A 23,418-nucleotide genomic window follows, 5' to 3' on the forward strand; every position below is an offset into this window, starting at 1 on the left:
TTAAATTGGATAAACATGATCATCCAACGCAGTGGCAGAGCCAAGAGTTTAAACTTGGGTATTACCACATCCGAAACAAAACCAATCCATACCATAGGTCCAAAATATAGTTCACAATAGTATAGTACCGATAACTAAAATCACAAAAATGTCCAAACAACTAATTGTTCAGCTATAAAATATGTATGAAAAGCGCTCCTAGCCGCTTGCCTGCTGTTGATTTGGATGATTGGTGCACAATGATTAAAAAACAAATGATTTCATAACATGTTCTCAAATATTGAAAAGATGCTTATTATTCATACAGCTAAACATTGCAGCATAACAACATAACCATCCCTGACCATGATATAAATGTGGCGTATTCTTTTTTTAAACATACCACGGTTCATTTTGGGAATTAGTTGATAAATAACTAAAGAAAAAATAGAGAAGGCCTGAATGAATTTGCAAATAGTTTAGGATTTCTAATGCAAAATCATTTATTAGCTTTTTATTATATTTTAAAAATAATAAATCTGCTTAAACTATATGATATAGGTGATAAAGATCATGAAGGGTTTTGTATTTTCTATGTAATTAGATTTGTAGATTTCTGAATATGTTGATCTAAGCTGTGTAAGCCATGTGCTGTCGTTGTAGACGTGGACAAAAGGTCGTGACGCTAGTGAAACGCACAAGCATATATCTTAAAACAAAGAACTTCCGTAGTGGAACGACAAGACAATACTACCGCACTAATTGAAGATCTTTAAAAACCTCATTGTACCAATCTACCCTGGGCCGTTTTCAGCCTTAACAAAAGTCTTGTTAACTATAAGGTGGACCTAGATAGTTTTTCGATAATAGAGAAAAAAATCCAGTTTCATCCCTCTTGAGTCTTGAGTCTACCGAACAAAGTTCCAACTCAAAACCTAATCCTAAGTTCCTAACACTAACGACCATTCAATGGAAGAAATGAAACACATTGTGGCCATTTACCAATGCTCGGCAGACTTAAAATTCTCCTTCATATCATCAAATCATTGTAGCTGCATTCAAAACAGTAACAATTTTAGCCATTGTGCTCATCCGAATAGAACCTGCAAAAAAATGTTGGTACACGCAAGAAACGATATCATGCATGTAAGCCATATTGTCTAGTAAATACCTACAACACTTGTCAACATATGTTCTGCTCTCCAAAGAAATTTAATCCCCGTTCGGATTCATGAACTAAATTTTAGTTCCCGTCATATCAGATATTTGATACTAATTAGGAGTATTAAACATAAACTGATTACAAAACTAATTGTACAAATGAAGACTAATTCGCAAGACGAATCTATTAAGTCTAATTAGTCCATAATTTGTCCATGTGATGCATGTGCTAATTATGGATTAATTAGGCTTAATACATTTGTCTCGCGAATTATGCTTTATTTATGCATTTAGTTTTGTAATCAGTCTATGTTTAATAATTTTGACTAGCATCCAAACATTCGATGTGATAGGGACTAATTTTAAGTCTCTGGATCCAAACACCTATTTAGCATAGTCACACAACTTGTTATTTGAAACTTTTTAGTTTTGTTAGAGTGTGCAGCGGATCCATCCCAACTCGCTACACCAATGAGCTAGCACCTCTAACTCAGTCCACTAAAACCCACAACAAACCAAGACATTGGGCCTAACTCAACCCAAAAGATGATAGGTGAGGATTGTCATGTCTTATATGTTGTGCTTTTCCAACATCAATTAGTGATGTAGGACTAAACCTCAGACCTAATTGCCGAGTGCAACTCTCTATGTCACACACAACCCATATGAGTTGACCCTCCAGAGATGTTTATGGGCTCCTCCGTCATTGTGGTACCCTGAGAATTTTTTTAGTTTTTTTCTAATCATGGGCTCTGATATTACTTGCTAGAGTGCCCTGTAAATTTGGAAAAGCTTGTTATACCCACGTGTTGATGCTCCTCAGGCCCAGATCAATGGGAGCCCACATCACTTATTGATGTATGACTAAACCTAACAAGATAGGTAAGGTTGAAACCATAGTTGATATGTAAGTGGCGTGAGATAAATTTGAGACTGCAGAAAAATATGAGGATGGAAAGCAAGACACAAAGTTTTCTTTTCGATTTGGGTTTTGCCCATTCCATTACAAAAATGGGAATATATGGTTTGAGACCCATTATTCATTTTAGGTTGCACTAATTCCCTGCAGATAAAATCTAAAATCAAGATGTTGCTTAAATTCCTAAACGTTGAATGAAAATCATCTGGTCCGAACGGTCGGACCAGAGACTCGTGTCGAACAGTACGTGGGAGGCCACGTGCGGGAAAAGTGGGCGGGCGGCCACACGAGAAAGTGGGCGGGAGGCCACGTGCTGGAGTAGGTATGTTTCCTTTTCCTTTTCTTTTTCTTTTCTTATTTATTTTTCCTTTCCTTTGTTTTTTCTTTTGTTTTCTTTTTATTGTTTTATTTCCTTGCATCTGTTTATTCTTCCTTTTCTTTTTCTTTTTTTGTTTTCTATTTTTTCATTCTTATTTTGTTTCCTTTCCTTTTCTCATTTTTATTTTATTTGTTTCTTTTCTAATTATGTTTTCTATGATTCATGTTTTTTATTTTTATCTTTCTTTATCTTTCTTTTCTTTTTTTTCTTTTTATTTTATTTTTTCTTTTCATCCATCATTCTTTTTAATTTTATTTTTCTGTTTTATGTGTTTATTATTTTTTCATTTTTTATATTTTTATATTTTTACTTTTCTTTTATTTCTTTTTTCTTTTCTTTTATTTTCTTTTTCCTTATTATTTTTATGATGTTATATGTTGTTTTTTGTGATGTTCATGTTTTTTATGTTTACGTGCTATACATGTGATGTTCTGCGATATGTTTTATGTTCACATGGTATACATGTAATGTTCTATGATGTTTTTTGCAATATTCACGTAATATACAAGTGATGTTGTTTTTGTAATGTTCACACGATATACATATGATGTTCTATGATGTATTTAGTGATGTTCACGTAATATATATGTGATGTTGTATAATGTATTTAGTGATGTTCTATGGTGTATTTAGTGATGTTCGCTTAGTATACAAGTGATGTTCTATGATGTATTTAGTGATGTTCACGTAATATATTAGCGATATTCTATAATATATTTAGTGATGTTATATGATGTTTTTTTTGTGAAGTCCACTTAGTACACATGTGGTGTTCTATGATATATTTAGTGATGTTCACGTAATATATATGATGTTCTATGATGTATTTAGTGATGTTCTATGATGTATTTATTGATGTTCACTTAGTATACATGCGCTGTTCTTCAGTGTTTTTAGGATGTTTGAAAAGTATCCATGTGATGTTCTTTGAATTTTTTCTTTATTATGTGTTTTATTTTTTTCCTTATGCTTTGATCTAGATTTTATTAGTCTTTATTATGTTATGTATTTATTTATTTACTTTTATGTATATTATGATACTAATTTTGTGAATCTAAAACTAGAATACTCTTCTTCTAAACTGAGAATATTTTTCTTATGAAGATGAAATTGTTGAGAATTATTATTTAGTGCTCAATTAGGGATTAATCCATGGGGTGTCTTTTTTACCCCCTCTCTCTTTCACACTTGTAACCGCCCACATGAGCTCTGTATATATGTACACATTGTTCATTGGAATACAACAGAGATCATTTGCACTCGTTCTTTTACTTCTAACACGTTATCAGACACATTGTTCTTCCCTGAGAAGAAGGCCCGAGAAGCTGTTCATTGGAGAAGGATGCCCTGCGTTGCTCTCCATGGGTTTTGCTACTTCTTGGAGTTTGTCGAGAACATAAGGCTATGAATAATGAAGATGAACGACATCTTCAGAGGACATTTGCATCGATGGTGTTAAGGGCCAGGCGGCATTGGTTGCCAGCTTGCCCCAAGGACATGGCCAGTGATATCCGTGACGACCTCGCCCAAATTGGCTAAGGCGACTTCACCATGCTCATGGGACGCAGCGATGTCCGGACCAATCCGGGCCCCTTCCCTAGCGGCACCGATGGTTGGCTTTTGGCGGCCTGTGGCCCGTGGCCCATGGCATGCGGTGACGGCCGACCCAGTCCAAGGCCCCTTAACCGGCGACAGCGGTGGCTGGCTTGTGGCGGCTAGTGGGCAGCGGTGGTGGCCTCTTGCATGGATGGTTGCTGCGCCTAGCGGCTCCATTGAAACCGCCCATCCATGTGTCCGTGTGAACAGGGATAAGGTAGTGCCCTTTTGCACATAAATCCTTATGCTCCAGTGAATTGCGTAATAATCTCAATAGATTATTAACATATCCCTGATTCTATGTTTTAGCCCTCGGATTTTAATGTAAATCATCACTGCAATATATACCGCATTTATACAGGATATAAATGCTATATTTAGATCTTGGATCTACATAAATTATGATGCAATTATTTGCCTAGTGTAAATAGATAATTTTTGAGACGTATCAATTCTCATAAATTGCATCATGATATTATATTGCAGTTGAATTTACTATGATAATATTTAGACATGTTTTTTTTCTGCGTCTACAATTTTCTATTTTTGTCACAAACTCTAATGGAAGCTGTATGGTAGAGTATTACTCATATACATTATTTTGTTTTTAGACTAGAAAATTGTTTATGTCTAAACTACTTAGTTTGTCGATTTTTGGTCTTCGGCAATTAATTCTAATTATAACAAAATTGATCGTCTTAATTAAATGATAGTTAATTAAGGTTGGATGATTTTAGGCTCCTATGAACCTAATTTGGAAAAGCAAAATGGCATCCAAACCATTTTTGCTAATAAGGCTTACATAGAAAGTAGATTTTGCTTTGATCCTATGGGATTTTACATTAATTATGCCACTACCCAACTATAACACTATATGCTTAGTTAATTTAGTACAGTAGCATGTTTATTCCTGTACTTTGTTACCCTTGTTAATTTGATAAATTTTCTATAAATTATATTTTAACAATGGTAGATCTCATCTTAATTAAGCATTTCTTAATTAATGATGGATTATGAAAAAATATTATATTCATATCTTGCATACGTTTGGGATCATAACACAAGCGATGGAGTCCTAGGCATTGGTTGTGTTTAATTCATCTTGAATTATTCAGCCTAGAGACCATGCCTATGGTAGCGATTATTCACTCATTATTGAGAGGTCTACAACATGTTTATTTTAAACTTGATGATTACCTACATTGTGTTGTCTCAAATAAGTGTTTTAGAAATATAAGAATGGTACACTTTTATGGTGACTACCGTCGTTCATTATTAAAGGCTATACACAGGTGGTAGAGTCTTAGGCACTGGCTGCGGTATATTCCTACGAATATATCAGCCCAGAGACCGTGCATATAGCATCAATTTATTTGTCTACTACTGAGAGATCTACTCTATGTTTCGAACATAGAGATTATCTACAATGTGTGTGCCAATATTAATAATGATTGTTCATGAGGTCGACACATCTTGTGATTACCTCTAATTGTTGAAAAGTTTACAGTTTTGTTGACTATCTCCAACAATCCAAAACAAAGTGATAAAATATGGAACCCCCTAAATTTTGCATTAGAGATCACAACATCACCATAGTGATTTTTAATCACATTAGGTGTAAATTAATTAAATCAATGGTTTGTCATATGTTGTGGATACTGATTTTAGAGGAGTTTGATGAACTCGCTCTAGATGACATCACTATCCCACATGGACGATGGACATTAACATTGGTTTTATCCCATGGACTAATAGAGCAATTTAATGAACGTCAATTAGGGGTTGTTTGTTATAGATCAAAGAAAATTGTGCCTTAGTGTAGTTAAGGTACTACATCGATAAAGGTTTTCGATAAGATTATCTTATGGAAAGAAATGCACATTCTTCATGGCTCATTCTTTAGGAGTTTTATGAATAATAAATAAACTCATATAGCTTGAGGCTAATCATGAGTGGATCATGTCTCTAGCTTTTCAAACTATTGAAGACTATGATCATATTGTTAATACAATTTGCTTCCACTAGTAAAAGCAAAAGGCCTAATATGCAATATGAGTGATGGCAATGTGAACCCAAGAATGACAAAGAGTAATGTCATATATGTGGTTGTGTTTAGCATAGCGCTAAACAATGTCATACTCTTAAATTTATAGTTGATCTATATCAACATTCTATAAGGGATGAAATAGGAGCTATAGAAATAAGATATGAAGGGTGCTTCAATCTTAAAATCTAAAGCTACATAGGAGGTTGGTTGTTTATACTAGATCTTATGGGATCACATAACAACACTTCTTCTTTCTTGTAAAGAGAACATCACATAGATGGACAACATGATCATCGAATATAATTTGAATGACTTTGAAAGGGACCGTGACGCCTAAGAGAGAGGTGAATTAGGCAACTTAAAACTCTAACTCAAAGCTATGGTCTCTTTTTCTATCCTTAGCAAAACCTATGCAAAACGATAAACTATCTAAATGTGTAACTACGATTTTGCTAGTGTGTTGCTATCTCTACCGCAAAAGGAGTTATGCAAACAATGTAAATGCGGAAGCTAAAGAGTAAGGTAGAGATATGCACATTTCCATCGACGACTTCGGTATTTTTACCGAGGTATCGAGAAGCACACAAGCTTCCCCCTAGTCTTCATTGGAGACCCTCGCAAGGAATCCCTCACAAGGGCTAAGCTCCCGATCGGGTAACTCTATGGATAGCTCTAGGTCTTACCCACGCGCAAGTGGGTCTCCGGTGTGCCTTCCAGCAAGCCTCTCCGCGATCTTCACTATCAAGCTTCCGGTCGAACCACCGCGGGCCATGTTCCCTTCTGTACACGGTGGCGGCCACACCACAAGCACAGTTGGTGTGATCTCGTAAGACTACAAGCCCCTCTAATATACAACAATAATGTGTGCAAGCACCGAGTGATAAGAGGTGTAAAAACATCACTAAACACTGTGTCTAAACCTAGAGCAAGCGCATAAGCGGTGGTCTAATCAACCTAAGCACTTCGCAAAACACCTACGTTAATCACCTAATGAATCACTAAGCACTATGTAAGTGGTGATCACTAAAATAGTCTATTAACACCCTTGATATGTTTCATCAGCTTCACTATACTCAAATGGCCGGTTGGGGGTCTATTTATAAGCCCCACTGAGAAAGTAGCCATTAAGAATGAAATCTAGCTTTCTGCTACTGACCGGACGCTGCTTTCATCCTAACCGGACGTGTCCAGTTGTCCGAACCGTTAGAGCACGCGTGTTGATCGGACTCCAGGCCGAGTCCGGTCACTGTCGATCGGACGTGTCTGGTCACGCTGGCGCTGCTCTGGAACCTCTCTAGACACGATCGGACGCTGCAGTTCCTGCGTCCGATCGTCCAGTGCCGCTATGTTCGGTCAGTGCTGAGTTATTGTCACGATAGTGAACAGTGTCATCGTCACGTTCGGTCACTTGAATCCTTAGCGTCCGATCACAGCTGCTGACGCCTGCTGTTGCCGAGCAACTGATCAGACGCGTCTAGTCCTCCTAGGGCCGTGTCTGGTCACCTCTGCCGAGCTTGTTTCTTCGCGATGTTGCTTCTGGCTTGGTTCCCATCTTCATGCTTGAACTTTGCTTGATATCTTAGGTTTTATCTTGCGCTTCTAGGGTCTTGCTTAAGGTGTTGATCATCGAATCATCATGTCGCCTTTGTCTAAGTCACGTCTTGCACCCTATTGAACTATAAAACAATTACTTATAAATTTATTAGTCTAATTTGGTTGTGTTGGTCATCAAACACTAAAACCAAAGTAAATGAGCCTATGGTCTATTTTCCTTACAATCTCCCTCTTTTTGGTGAATGATGACAACACAACCAAAGCAAGCAAATAATAAAAATTTTGGAATTTAAAAATTATTTACTTGCTAGGATGCAATGCAAAGGGCAAGGTTATAAGATGCTAAAAGATACCACATGTAAACATCTTTGGAAACTTATCTTGCCTTTGCAAATATCCCCATGTGGCATTATGGATTTAAGCCCCCCCTAACTCTATAATCCACTATTCTTCATTTCTCGGACCATTACCACTTGTAAATTATTATGATCGGGCTTGCTTTTGGTCCTACAAATTCTCCCCCTTTGAAATCAAACACCGAAAAGGAAGACATTAGTAGCACAAGGGAGGGTCAAACTTTATGATCCTTTGTATGTAGAGTGGAATAGGTCATAAAATTTGACTCTCACATTACATAGACTAAGCTCCCCCTAAATATATGCAGAGTGCTTTACTCACATTCCAAGTTATCCAGTCAATAAGATCATGGCAGAGTGCTTTCCTCACTCTTACTGGAACTTGTTGAGTGATGTAATACATGCAGAGATAGTCTTGCTCACCAGAAAAGAGGTGTTTTGGGCTATGATGCCAACACCTCATAGTACCTTTACTGTGGGTACAAAAGTGTTTTTGTCCTAGAATGGATTGAGAACAATATGGTGGTGAGATCAAAGCAAGACTAGTAGCACAAGGGGTTTACTCAAAGCCCAGGCATTGATATTCAATGTAAATTATTCTCCATAGTAAGTGTTATAAATTTTCGACACTATCTTTGATTGGCAGTACAAAAACATCTATCTTTGCAGTTGATAATTGATAGCTATAGTGATCACATATATATGATCAGTTGATTTGGTATATTTGTGAAGCTTTCAAGAAGGAGTTCACATACCCAACTCTTATGCATAAAATCGCAAGACATATTGTCTATTGCTTAAGTCAATATATGGCTTAAAGTAGTTAAGTCGAATTTGGTATAATCGACTTTGTGTATTCCCTAAACTGAAGGGTTACAAGATTGATTACACGTGGTGTTCATTTTGGAGTCCTTGATTGAATTCCATAGTGTTATATGATGGTCAATAATCTTGACATCATTGGTGATGAACACATGTTAATAACAAGTTGTAATCTAAAGACAGAGTTTGAGATGGAAGATACGGACTAAACCAAAATTTCATTTTGTGTTTATGATCCAAGCATCTTCTCTTAGGATTTGTACAAAAGCTATCTATATCCAGATCATATTAATTGATTCAATATGAAGGTATCCTATGGTTGTTCTACCTCATGATAGAGGAAGATTGTTTTATGCCATAGTGACTGAGATGAGATATGGGATATGTAGTCCATTATCTCTGTGCTATTTATGCGCTAATATATCTTGCAAAAGTTCTCGGTCGGATATTATTTTTGCAATGATTTGCTATCTAGTAGCAGCGCTGCTCCTACCAAATGTTGGTGGATTAAAGTTAAGAATATCTTTTGATATCTCAAATAGCACATGTGGTCTTGGTGTAATCATGATCTGATTATGTGGATATAATGATTCTGGTTATCTATAAGATCCCCAAATTCTAAATCATTGAAATAGGCTTTACATAAATATAAAAATACCATTTTGTAACAGTCTTTAAATAGACATTTAATGGTCAATTTCATTAATCATTCTGACATTGTATTTTATAAGGCTTCACATGAATGTGTATATTTTTACAGAATGATATATCACATACTGAAGTTATGTGGTGTTGATTTTATGAATCAATGGTCATTATCTATAAAGGTAATGCAATTTGTGTTGTGTAGATGAAGACAAGTTATACTTAATGCAATATTTTTGCACTAAGATGGTTCTGTTCCATATGTAATATGGGCATATGAACATTTGCAAACTAAGTATTGTGATTATCTCGCAGAGATATTCACAAAGTCTACCATACTCCACATTTTGTATGTATTGAGTGCATTGGTATGAATTTACTTAAGATTTGCAAGTATCAGGGGGAGTGTCTTTCTGATTAATAACTTGTTACAAATATTATATTGCACCCTTTTCTTTGTATGAGTTTTTCCTTTTGGATTTTCTTATATAAAGTTTTTAATGAGGCAATATCAACACAAGGTTATGTCATATCATCTATTTTTTCCACAAGGATTTTTTGGTGGACGATATTGGGACATAAGATGTATTGTACTATTTTCTTTGTGTGAGTTTTCCATTTATGGCTTCTCATATAAAGTATTTGACAAGGCAATGTCAACACAAAGGTATATGCTATATCATCTATTTTTTCTCACCAGGATTTTTGGAAGATGATATTTGAAGCATATTGATCCTATGGTCAAGGTGTTTTTAGACTAAGACTTTGGGTTTATCTCCAAGGGTTTAATAACATTGGTGCTTGTATATCATGGTGTTTCTTCTTATTTTTTCCCACTAGGTTTTAAGGAGTTTTGCCTGGTATACCGATATTACTTTAGTTTTTTCCCATACGGTTTTCCAAAGATTCATAAAGATGCATAATATATGAACAGTAAAGACTACAAGAAGCTAATTAATAAAGGGGGAGTGTTAAGAATTATTATTTAGTGCTCAATTAGGTATTAATCCAATGGGTGTCTTTTCACTCCTCTCTCTTTCACACTTGTAACCACCCATATGGGCACGGTATATATGTACACACTGTTCATTGGAATACAACAGAGATCATTTGCACTCGTTCTTTTACTTCTAAAAGGAACATTTGTTCCCTGAACCTAGAACATTGTCTGTGCTGAATAAAAGAAAAAATATTTTATCTTTATAAGATAAATGTTTGTTAATAAAATTTTATTTAAATATATCCATGTGGGATCTTATTTTTAAAGATTTATTGCGAGGAAATCGATGGTGTAATCGAAATTTAATTTGGATGTTTGATTTAGGAGTTATAACTTTTTTTTTGGGGTTAAAAGTCACTGCATGCGACGTGGGTGAGGTGGTCCCTACGCGATGGCCAACCTGCGCACGCTATCTGTGCGTTTTTGCGCGCTCTTTGGGCGGAAACCCACCGGACGGAGAATAGTGTCCGCCCATGAGACGCTAGCAGCCCCCAACGTTGAACTGCTCTTCTCTCTGTTTGCAGTCTTAAACAAACAAAACAAATTGAGCAGGATAAGAGCCCATGTCCTCCACCTCGAACCCAGGGTGGGCCTCGAATTAGAATGGCCCGTCTGGAGTGTCCCGGGCTCCCCCGGCGGTGCAGGTGGACCCGCCGGGCTGGATCCATGCGTTTATTTACTTGAGCACAGTACTGCATCACGATCCGTGCAAGCCACCTCCACACATGGTGTCTAGACGTACGCGACGGCGACCCACCGTGCCGTGCGCCCGGGGCCGGCCGAGACGCACGTTCGCGCTCGCGGAATTATCGTGGTGTGGATGAGGTCGCGCCTCGCGCGGCTGGGGGACACAGAGCAGGCAATCCTGGCAGGATCGCGGCAACCTGCCGCTCGCAGTCGCCGCATCGTGACGGGCTCCTCCACGGCCGCTGCCGCGCGACTGAATCGGAGGAGCGGTCGTGACTTCGTGAGCAGTTGATTGGGGGACGGCGAGCGAGAATTCTGGCGGTCCCTGACGATGGATACGCTCCATCGCGCGCGGATAATCTGGGAGGCGGCCACCGGGAAGGCGAACCGTCTCGGGATTCGTCACAGGCGTGCCAGGCCGCCAACTGAAATAACGGCCATTTTGACCTGCCAACAGTGAAGCTAGCTAGCTAGTGTACGTGCTCAGATACGGAATTACGGATCACCTCATGCCCAGCTGCTGATGGCCTCTGTCCGGCCTGGTCGCTTTAACTTGCTAGCGTACTCCAACACAGATAGACACGAAAGCCCTTTGATCGATTCAGCATATATTTGAGCTTGCCTAAGTTGAGAATCCTCTGGGATGAATGCGACACTGAAAGTAGTACTCTACAGGTAACATTCAAATGCACAATGCCCTGCGACATTCTCACCACGTACGCAGCTCCCTATCTAGATGGCTAGATCTACCTGGGAAGGCAGAATGCGAATTGCCATGTCGTCTCCAATCAGAGATCAAGGATTGGACAAGTGAACTGCACACAAAAGGATCGGATCGGACCGGCCTAATACTTGTACTAGCTCTCTAGCTAGCTAGAGCAGTTAAGTGGTTTGTTAATTACACTTATCTGCCATCAACATGTTGACCCTAGCCATGTGCAGGCGATGCGAACAATCCAACAGAGGAACATGCATGGAACCAGATCTCGCTGGTTGCATGCATGTACATCATTTGGCTGCCTATAAATAGGGCAGTAGAGAAACCAAAGCTCACCCACACAGCTCACAGTCTCACACACCACTTCTCATCTACTTGCGCCCTCTCCCAATCCCTTGCAAAACCACGACATCCTAGCAGCAAGCCACAGGACTCCAACAACGGCGGCTATGGCTTCCAAGTCCCAGCTCCTGTTTTTCATTGCGATTGCGGCTCTAGCCTCGATCATCCATCCTTGTGCATCCGTCGAGTTTCACCGCAAGCTCTCCAGCTGGTCCAGCGGCGGCGCGACGTGGTACGGCGCCGCTACTGGGGCTGGAAGTGATGGTATGTGTCTAGTGAGAACTGACAACATATATATAACATAAATTTGGCTAAACTCATCAGTCAGCATGCTGTGTCAAAGAATACTTGCCTCATTATTTCTCAACGATCGACCTGATGATACACGTAGGTGGCGCATGCGGGTACCAAGGTGCCGTCGACCAGGCGCCGTTCTCGTCCATGATCGCCGCGGGGAGCCCTTCCATCTACAACTCCGGCAAGGGCTGCGGCTCTTGCTTCCAGGTGCGTGTGCACACTTGTGTGTATGTATCTGCTGGCTGATGACGCATATATGATGATTCGATCTAACATGGTTTGGAATAAATCAACGTTGGCACAGGTCAAATGCACCGGTAATGACGCGTGCTCCGGCAACCCCGTGACCGTCGTCATCACCGATGAATGCCCTGGCGGTGCGTGCCTTAACGAGCCGGCCCACTTCGACATGAGCGGAACGGCATTCGGCGCCATGGCGAACCCCGGCCAGGCCGACAAGCTGCGCAACGCCGGTGTCCTCCAAATCCAGTACACCCGGTAGGAACGAATTCGATCGCTCACTAACTATAGCTCGTTGGCTAGCTGATCGGAATTAATTATTTGTCCTCTCATGGACAATACACGGCTTTTGTGTATTCTTTCTATTGGCTGACGAATTGAAGCTCGTGATGTATGTACGTACAGCGTGCAGTGCAACTGGCCTGGCGTAAAGCTAACCTTCGTGGTCGACGCCGGTTCGAACCCGGAGTACTTCGCCGTGCTCATTAAGTACGTGAACGGCGACGGCGACCTCTCCGCCGTCGACCTCATGCAGACCGGGGCCGGGGCGTCGTGGGCGTCCATGCAGCCGTCGTGGGGCGCCGTCTGGAAGTTCAACGCCGGGTCGGCATTGCAGGCGCCCTTGTCGATCCGCCTGACGTCCAGCTCCGGCATGCAGCTCGTCGCCAGCAACGTCATCCCCGCCGGGTGGACGCCCGGCGCCACCTACCAGTCCTCTGTCAACTACTAATAAAACCAGAATTATTTTCTGCAAGTATGCATGCATGCATATCTGATCAATACGCAGCATGCACATATATAAGTTGATATAAGTCGTCGCGTGTGTAATAGCTGTGTACTGTTTGTGTGTTTGGACTCTCGCTTGTCACAACAGTGGTTGCATGCTTAAGCTTGGCGAAGGTGCATGCAACAAGCAATAATGGCAGAGGCAGAGCAGGAGGAGGAGGCGCAGATATACGAGTATAGTTCTCCCCTCTTCGGCGCTAGTCAATGCCTACATATATGTATACTATACTGAGATGTGAGATGTGTGTTAATATTAATGTTGTGTATTAGTGATCGCAGCTTAATTATTGGCGTCACTGTATAATGGAGTACTGATGATTGTTGGATGATGATTTGCTTAATATGCATACTGCGATTCATGGTGTACCTCTTTCATTATGGTATATGAAGGAAAAACTTATGGTATATGAAGGAAAAAAAGTGGGTACGTTGATTCGTAGATATATTCACAATAGAATGCATGCAACCAACCAAGTTGTTGAACTCTGAACATTGTGGTGAGACTTATAATGTGGAAATGATAGCAATGTAGTGTCCACTAAAATTATTCAATACTTTTGAAGAAAAGTAGATATAATTACTTAATCATAGTTTTATTTTGTTATTTCAACACACATAACTTCGGAAAGAACAATGGTGCCCAAAGCCATGCTGCATTAGAAATCATATGGATCGGATGACAAGTACTAGATCGTACAAGGAGAGGTAGTATACATTTTTCGCAAATTCTACACTGTCAAAAGTAGAACAAGGACACGGGCATTGGAAAGGGCCGTTTCTAAGTGAAGATAAGCGATGGCAGCATAGTTGCCCTTCAAGCTTCTTCTGTAGAAAAGGAAAGGAACAAGTAACCTTAGTTTGGGCCTGAATACTTGGTGGAGCGTATGGCCCACGTATTAGGGTGGCCTGCCTGAATTCATAACTGGGCCACCGGGATGAAGGCAGCTCAAGTCGCTTCCGTACTAGTAGTACAAAACAAAAAGACAATTGACCCTACATGGGCTGAACCTCCAGGAGTAGGTTCCAAGCAGAGCAAATATTCAGAGAACTGAACACTGGTGCCGCTAATCTGCAACGTGCGTGCACAACACAACACAACACAATAGTCGCCGGGCGCAAAGTCAAATGTACGCGAAAACTTCTCGCTCCAATCGCGGCGACGCTCTCGAACCGACGGAACGGACACGGACGCCCTGGGGGGTTCAGTTTCAGTCAGAATATTATAAATCACCAAATCGGCAAATCTCTGGGCCGGGGTTGCACTTGCAGTCAGAGCGTGATCGCCTCCGTTACCTAAGGGGTCGGCCGATTCGGCTCAGTGGGCAACCATATGTGCTCGCTCGTCTTTCAATCATGCCCGCACGTTTGCCTCAATAATGCAATGCAATAACAATAAGTAGTGTTTTGACATATTTGCTGCCACGTTTGGAACTTCTAAGACATCCTATATATTTGGCAAACGAACTTGTCATCACCCCCAAGCACCAGTTAGACCTCTATATTTACATAGTCCATTGGCCCTAGTCTCCTATAGCGTATCATCACAAACAGGAGACGATCAATGGCTAGTCCGAGCACATTCCGATTGGCCGTAGTGGCCGTGCTGTCGACCCTATCGCTTCTTGCAAGCCGGCCTACCTCCGGCTACGAGAACCATCCCGAGCCCATGGTCAGGGACTCGCGGCAAAACGACACCAACAGGAGGTACCTGTGGGCGTCGTCGTCGGCGCGAGGCTACGGCTGGTCCTCCGGCGGCGCGACGTGGTACGGGAGCCCTAACGGCGCCGGCAGCGACGGTACGTAACAGCAAATTAGTGGAAAACAAATTGACCTTTTCCATTCCGTAATCTCTTTTTTTTCCTGCAAATTAGTAGTAATCTCTTGGATCTCCATTGTGTATAATGCAGGTGGTGCTTGTGGTTACCAAGGTGACGTCAGCCAGCGCCCATTCAAGTCGATGATCGCGGCCGGCGGCCCTTCCCTCTTCAAGAACGGCAAAGGATGCGGCGCATGCTACCAAGTCAGTATATATACACGTATACGTTGACCGTTACAGCTAGTAGTTTCGATATTCCCGTGAGAGGTGCCACGCACGTTGTAACTAACTCGAGCTGTCCATCTACTAACTCCGGTGTACGTACGAGGACTCTGCAGATTAGGTGCACGGGCAACAGAGCCTGCTCCGGCCGGCCGGTGACCGTCACCATCACCGACTCATGCCCCGGAGGTGCCTGCCTCGCCGAGTCGGCGCACTTTGACATGAGCGGCACGGCCTTCGGCGCCATGGCCAACAGCGGCATGGCTGACCGCCTCCGCTCCGCCGGAATCCTCAAGATCCAATACAAGAGGTGGTTGCTGATAATAATTCTTAGCCCAGTTAACCATGTCGTGCATGAAAACGGTAGACACTGTACTGATGCTGTGGCGTGATACATTGTCTTGTCTTCTGTAGGGTGCCCTGCAACTACAACGGCAGGACCGTCAACTTCAAGGTGGACGCGGGGTCCAACCCGTACTACCTCGCCGTGCTGATCGAGTACGTGGCCGGCGACGGCAACCTCTCCGCGGTGGACATCATGCAAGCCGGCTGCAACTCGTGGACGCCGATGCAGCAGTCGTGGGGCGCCGTGTGGCGGGTCAACTCGAACACCGGCCAGCCGCTCAGCGCTCCCTTCTCGGTCCGCATCACCTCGGGCTCCGGCAAGGTCCTCGTCGCCAGGAACGCCATCCCCGCCGGGTGGACCGCCGGGAGGACCTACCGGTCCGCGGTGAACTTCGGCTACTGAGGCAGTGCGTGTAGGAGGTGTATTTCTTTGGTCTTGGAGCTCTATCCCCTCGTCAGTTTTATAACGAATTTGGTATGTGCGTCCGGGAAACGCGAGAGGCCGCGATGGAAGAGGAGGTTAGGTATATTCGTTCGTGTTCGACGTAACGATGTCTTGGTGCCTCCCTCCACGGTGTGTCCGGGAAACCGTGGAAGGTGTACTCCCTCCACAGACCACAGTGTGTTTTCCTTGTGATGTACTTCGTAATGATGATGTTTTTGGTGTCTCCAATGCAGAACTATTGGAGTCACGGTACTTGTTAAAAGTGTGCTCATGCATCAAGATCTATTTTTGGTGACTCTTGCGGTTTTTTCACCAACGGTTCATAATATATAGGCGTTAGTAGAAATGAAATTGCGGGTCCATGGCTATGAACCGCCACTCCGCCAATGTAAATTCATTTTTACTGGTTATTTTTTAAATGTATCGTCAGTTTTCTTAACCTAGCGCCACTATAAATAATATGATTTTTTTTTGAATTCATAAAATCATCTCGGATGGAGAAAAAGTGGTAGTATTAAAAAATATACATAACTTTGTAGTTGACAACTTTTTTCACTTGAAATCATTTAGGGCTCGGAAATTATGTTTTAAGACTAATGATTTTAAAATTCATACTTTTTTTTTGAATATCTCACATGACCTCGGATGGGAAAAAGATCAAAAGCAAAGTTATAGATCTCAACTAGATCTAAAACTTTGTAATTTTTTATTTGAATTCGTTTAGAACTTCAAATCTCTATTTTAAAATCTGCTAGAGTCAATACTAAGGAAATATTTCTGTCATTAATTTACAAGTAACTTTGGGGTGTAGTGGTATGGGGTTTAACATGCGGGGCCTAAGCTACTGAGTTTGGTTCCTCAGAGTGTGAGCCTCCTTGGATAAAATATTTTTTTGCTATTTTTTTAGACCAATTTGTAATTTCTGAAAAATCATCTATCGTGGCGGTTTTTAAGTGATGCTAGTAAAGTTTGTTGATTTTTACTAGGCTTTCACACTGAGGATTGGTAAAAGCACTAGTAGAAATATAAAAAGTACAGTCATTAAAGATGTTCTGTGTACTAGTGTACATCATCTTCTCTTATCCTTATAAACAAAGTTGCGATTGTGTTAAGCGATTATACTATATGATACTACTCTAATCCCACACGATAGATCAGAGTAGAGCATTCACTAAAGAACAAGAAAACCTGTTGTGCTACGAAGGATCCAACTATACTACACAAGACTAAGATTGTATAACTATAGTCTAACTAGATATCAAAACAATTATAACCAGTATATTGCATATAGATAAAGTAAAATAGAAAATATAATATATTGATAACTCAAATGTCTTACAAGAGAAATGATACGAGAGCTACACCAGACTCCTAAAGACTACTTCCAAAACCCGAACTATGGAGCCGACATGGGGAGTTTCATAATGCTCCATGATGGCGGTTGACAAGTATCCTAGGTGGTTACCTACCGTTTGTGCTTCTTTGCAGGCAATAGTGAGGCCTTCAATCTTTGTGATGCTTCATGACAGCACTCGGTTTAAACCGTCGTTGGATGAATGCATGGGAATACTTCTAGATGTGTTTCTTGGCCACACACCGGGATCGTCGGGTCTAGTTGGGCTACCTCCTAGGTTTGGAGTGACCAAGGGCGGCTTGGTCGGCCAACCGCCTAGATGCCCTCCCCCCCAACCCCCGTTCCACATTTCTTCAAGCGCCCCAACAATAACCAGTGGCGGAGGACGAAAAAAGTTAAAGGTAAGGCGAAATTAATAATATTTGTGGTGCCACCACCAGACTAAAATTTCCTCAAATCTGAATTCGACCAACACCAATTGACGAGGCAGGCCAGGAGGAAGAACGAAGAAGGGACTGAAGGGAGATTTTCGATCAGCAAGACTGAAGACGAGATGTCACTAGCACCTGACGCCTCCCTGGTGACCGGTGCCCTCACCACATCGCCAGTCGCCAGACGCTAGATCAGCCACAAATTATGAATTTACGATTGATGAGAACAAAGAAAAGGCAAAGATCACGAATTCAGATCGGCTGCATCGGACCGCAAGTCTGCAAACATAGGGCCGGCAGCAGGCTAATAAGGTCCTAAACTTTTTAATGAAAGCCCATATGGCCAGCCCAAAGCCTCAGCCCAAGTAACGTTTCGTTGTGCTCAACTGCTCGTCTTCTACCTTGGGTCGCGACGATGCATTCGTATTCAGACTTTGGAACTGCCAAACTCCATCCATGGCTAATGACTAGCAGCAGGAAGCGCTCAGGGGTGGGGATCCACAATAGAGTCAAGGTAGGGCGAGCGCCCTACCTCGCCCTACCGGGTCCTCCACCCCTGACAATAACATACTCTCCCAATACACAAGTTGAATCAAATTATTTGAAAACAAAATATTACTATGACGATGATTTGATTTTCACTTTATTGGTATGTTGATGGTCATTTATGACTTAGTGACCATCAACAAGCTCTCCAACGCTTAAACCTTTGCTCATCCCGAGCAGACTAAGACTTAAGATCGATGGAGTATGTGTGTACAACCCAATACTCTACCTTTTAAATTGAATAAGTTGGTATTTTTCAAGAGTCATCATTTAACCTTAGTCCTCGTGGAGCATATAGCTATTCCTTGACCTTCGGTGGTTGATAGAACAAGTTAATAGAGTGACTAGTTCTTACAAGTCCCCACAAACGCCCCGGTCTTTTTTAGCAAATCTATCTTAAACCAGAGTGTCCACCGACCAATTAGACTTTTTTTTATATCTATTGCCAACATGACATCACTATCTCGTAGTAAATTTTTCCTAATATATATTAACGATGATGAACCAATATATACATAGAGCACTGTTGGTTAACATTACCAAGCTTCTCCTTGCCATCACAATGTTGGTTGCTCCGCCTCTTCCTTGAGCCAAAGTAGCTTATACAATTTGCAAGTAATGAACTTCATGTTTTATTCTAGAACACAGGTATCAGTGAATACACTACTCACCAACATATTTCTATATTGAAGAAAAGACATTATCATCAAGACCCGTTTTATCATTTATACACACTCTGCAATGATCACTGTGTCAACTACTCGGTGCTCTTGTCCTTTGGCCCCGGACACAATGTATAACGCGTCTCTAAACCGTCCTAACAGAGCAAACAAAACTGTCGGCAGGAGGGGCCTCTCCTGAAGTGCCATCCTAACAGAAGAAACATGTCCTGCGGATCTGTCTTAACCAAAAGATCCCAATACCCAATAATTAACTATTCATCAGAACGAAACTAGTTCATAAACAGGAAAGGATCGGATTGAGACGCAGGAGTAGCTCGGCAGGAGAGTGAATGAGTGACGCACGAGCACGACCCTGTTGATTTCTGCAAAACAAGCCTGCGCCGATCTCTGACGACGCTGTGTCCATTTTGGGCGTAAAAACAGGTCGTGACCATACACTGCACCAAAAACTCCATAAATTTTCCACACATTTGGCTCACTTCAGTGTTCAGTGTGTTCAACGGAGAAGAAAACACTTTTGTATACACACCAAATTGACAGCTTGCATCATTATTCTTTCGGCCGCTTCAAATTTTGTTTGACAACTTGCACTTTTCTTTCGGTCTTGCTCGCTTCGAAAGAATTGTCAACTTGCTTGGTACGTAGCACATTATAATAGTTATCTCCAGGCGGATCCATCCAACTGGCCAGACGTGGCACATTTAGGAGCAATTATAAAATAGCTTTGTAGTCCCATGTTGACAGAGATTTAGCTAATTATATCGTGTACGGCAAATATAATAAAAAAGCAACTCGAGAAAGTGACAGGCAATAAAGCTCAATTTGGCCAATCAACATGTAGGGGCGTAGGGCATGGCAGGCGGCGGCTTTGATGTATTGTTATCAGAAGAAGAAATCAGTTATCTGCTTTATATTTCTGTAGGGAATGCAGACAGTTTTCATCATCAGAAATAAAAGGGGAGAATGGTATTCTTTTTACCAAGCGTACTTACGGATGATCGGTTTAACATGGCGTTCTGCTGCCCCATGGTCTATGCATGTCATGCCAGAACTAACATTTTCGTATGGTCAGATTTGAGTTGCCATTTCTTAATGCTGGGAGGGCGACTGAAGAGCAAGACAATTAAAAAAGCAGAAGTCAAAACTGTCAGATACATTTCTTTTATAACTACTGTCAGATACTTTTGTCTTTGCGTTTGTACACGTTGAAAGTGGAAGCTCAACAACAAGGGAGCTGGACTTGCAACTGTACGAATGCATATGCATCGTTTTCTGGAGGAAGTATAATCAGTGAATGCTGGTACGCGTCATCCTCAACAGATCCATTTTCGTATCCTCCCTGCAATCACCATATCAAGTGATCGATGCGCTTGTCCTCTGCTCCCAAGACACAGCATACACGTCATCCAAAACGTCCTATATAGAACAAACGTGTCTGCCGTACGAGCCTTTGCTCCGAGCATCGGTTGTTAGAACGCCAACGCCATTGCTTTCGCCTGCAGAGCTTCGACGTCTGAACAAACAAACATCCTGCTAACTGCCTTCATAAACTACTCCATGTCAAGCCGGCAAGGAAGCGATTAAATAGAGCCGGTTCTTCACCAGCCAGACAGGCCACGCGTCATAACGACGGCAAGAAAGATGCTCGTGTACCAGACTACCAGACCAGCAGGTAGCACGTACGCTCGATATTGGAGCCGGGACGGGGAATAGGTAATGGCAGTACGTACGGCCAACGCCGACAGGATGATCTGCAGGCAGCACTTGCTTTGTCTTTCGCGATTTGTCATAAATCCAGCCTCGCCGATCACGGATCCCCCAACCACGCTACCAGCCGAGCCAATTGATCAAGTCTGTCAGTCGTCGCTGCATCCATCTGAATTTCTTTTAGTTTACTGCTAGCGTCCTTGCTTCCGGGCTCCTTCCTCGTGTCAACTTCACTCCGCACGTCCAGCCCCACGACATTGTTTATAGCTTCTCCGCCCCCACAACTCGCCGACGCCCCCGCGTGTATAAGTAGCCACGGTTCACGAGCTTGCAGTTCAGTGTAGGCGTGTGTGGTCGAGAGGCGGGCCGGGAGCGAAGCTTGCCAGTTGATAGAAGCACAGGTCCCCGTGAGTCGATCGTGTGGGTTCGTGACCACCGATCCAGAAGTCAAGAAAATGGCAACGAGCGAGCTGCCGTCGGAGCCGGACGCGTTCGCCTTCCCGTGCCGGGACGACGACGGAACGTCGACGGCGCTGTCGCCGCCGGTCGTGATCTCGGTGCTCGCGTCCATCCTGGAGCGGCACATCGCCCGCAACGAGCGGGCCCTGGCGGCCGCGGCACCGGGAGACGACGCCGACGGCTCTGAATCGGCGGCAGCAGCGACGAGGAAGAGGGTGCGGGCGTTCGACGGCGGCACGGTGCTGGACATGAGCCTGCACGCGTTCCTGGAGCGCTTCGCCCGGTACGCGCACGTCCCGCCGCAGGTGTACGTGGTGGCGTACGCGTACCTGGACCGGCTCCGGCGCCTAGGCGGCGCCGGCGTGCGCGTCGTGCGCGCCAACGCGCAGCGCCTGCTGACCACGGCCATCCTCGTGGCGTCCAAGTTCGTCGAGGACCGCAACTACAGCAACTCCCACTTCGCGGCGGTGGGCGGGCTGGCCGCGGCGGAGCTGGGCGCCCTGGAGCTGGACTTCCTGTTCCTGTTGCAGTTCAGGCTCAACGTGTGCACGACCGTGTTCCGGAGCTACTGCCGCCACCTGGAGCGGGAGGTGAGCCACGGCGGCTGGTACTACCGCGTCCAGAGGCCGCCGCTCGACAGGGCGCTCGTCGTCTGCGCCGGAGAAGCGCGGGCGCAGCACCGCCAGGCAGCGGCAGCGTAGTAAAACCAGCTCTGAGACGAGTTTGCAGAGCTGGGCGGCCATGGGCCATCTCTGCGTGATCCGCCAGTGCCGACTGGGGATTGAGAGCTGCCGCGTCGCCGCCACAGGCACGCTGGTAGAGAAGGTGTCGGAGCCCAAAGGGCACACGGTAGGTACATAGAATAGCATAATGAGTAATCATGGTTTGCACTACGAGTTACTCCGTAGTAGCCTTGAGTTAGACTTGCAAGCATTGTACTCCAACATGGCAATTGGCAAGTGTTCGTCCTTTTTACCTCGATCGAAAAATATATATATATATTCGAAGAGGAAAAGTAAAAAAAAAAGGGACTACTTCTCTAGTCTTCTCGAAAGAAGAAGAACGCTTTTAACAAGATCATAAACAATTGATTCGAGCAGCTAACAGAACCGATTGGGACTGGGTGTTTGATAGCGAAATAAGTAAGATTACCCCATCAACAGGGACCAGCGCCAACTTTGCCATCACTTTACCTCAACTCACGGCTCTCGATGGATGGCCAAATTGCCAACCAACGAGACCAAATGATTCCATATCAGACGCGGAAAAGAGCTGGAAAAACGTATATATATTTGCATGATGCGATCGTGTTGTCGGTGCGACATCACCGTCAGCTAACTTTTTTTTTTGAGGTAACCGTCAGCTAACTTTGCACATCATAAAAGGCGGTGGGCACGGCACCGGCACAGGCACAGCAGAGGACATCCCGCGCGCTGCAGCAACACATCTGCCTCGCCCCCTCCGGGCACCGGCGGCCACCGCGATACGACCCATACGGTACGGTCATACGGAAAAGGACGCGCCTCCGTTTGCTCGAAGGACCAGAAATTGACGAAGCAGATGAAGTGAAGATGCCGATGCCCCTGGACCCTGTCCATGCTGCGGGTCTGTGCAACTCACCAAAGTCCAAACACATTAGCTGGAGGGACGAAATCACTCAAAGCACGTCGCCGTTAAATCTTGTACTCAATCCGTCTCAAATTACAAGACGTTTGCTACACATCTAGATATATATTATGTCTAGATACATAATAAGAGCTATGGATCTATAAATGTCAAAACGTCTTATAATTTAGAAGAGAGTGAGTAATATTCATCCCTAAAGAAAGTCGAACCTAGGACCGTGCTACTACGGCTCTTGCAATCATTAGGCTATAGACCC

At 43.1% G+C, this 23,418-nt stretch overlaps 3 protein-coding genes across 3 annotated transcripts; all 3 read left to right on the forward strand.

The window, feature by feature from the left end:
• Positions 1-12,261: 12,261 nt before the first annotated feature.
• LOC136493466 (expansin-B15-like) lies at positions 12,262-13,738 on the forward strand. The gene is made up of 4 exons (XM_066489552.1): positions 12,262-12,469; positions 12,597-12,709; positions 12,807-13,000; positions 13,148-13,738. The coding sequence occupies exons 1-4, from the start codon at positions 12,313-12,315 to the stop codon at positions 13,470-13,472; spliced, it is 789 nt and encodes a 262-aa protein (XP_066345649.1). The 5' UTR covers positions 12,262-12,312; the 3' UTR covers positions 13,473-13,738.
• A 1,344-nt stretch (positions 13,739-15,082) lies between these two features.
• Positions 15,083-16,332, forward strand: LOC136493468 (expansin-B5-like). The gene is made up of 4 exons (XM_066489553.1): positions 15,083-15,324; positions 15,436-15,548; positions 15,683-15,876; positions 15,981-16,332. Exons 1-4 carry the CDS (start codon positions 15,090-15,092, stop codon positions 16,312-16,314), a joined length of 876 nt encoding a protein of 291 aa, XP_066345650.1. The 5' UTR covers positions 15,083-15,089; the 3' UTR covers positions 16,315-16,332.
• Positions 16,333-21,230: 4,898 nt separating this feature from the next.
• Positions 21,231-22,565, forward strand: LOC136493915 (cyclin-P2-1-like). Its single transcript, XM_066490039.1, has one exon. The coding sequence runs from the start codon at positions 21,533-21,535 to the stop codon at positions 22,235-22,237; it is 705 nt and encodes a 234-aa protein (XP_066346136.1). The 5' UTR covers positions 21,231-21,532; the 3' UTR covers positions 22,238-22,565.
• Positions 22,566-23,418: the final 853 nt, after the last annotated feature.

The sequence above is a fragment of the Miscanthus floridulus genome, chromosome 11 (assembly GCF_019320115.1).
Source record: "Miscanthus floridulus cultivar M001 chromosome 11, ASM1932011v1, whole genome shotgun sequence".
Classification (NCBI taxonomy): Eukaryota; Viridiplantae; Streptophyta; class Magnoliopsida; order Poales; family Poaceae; genus Miscanthus; species Miscanthus floridulus.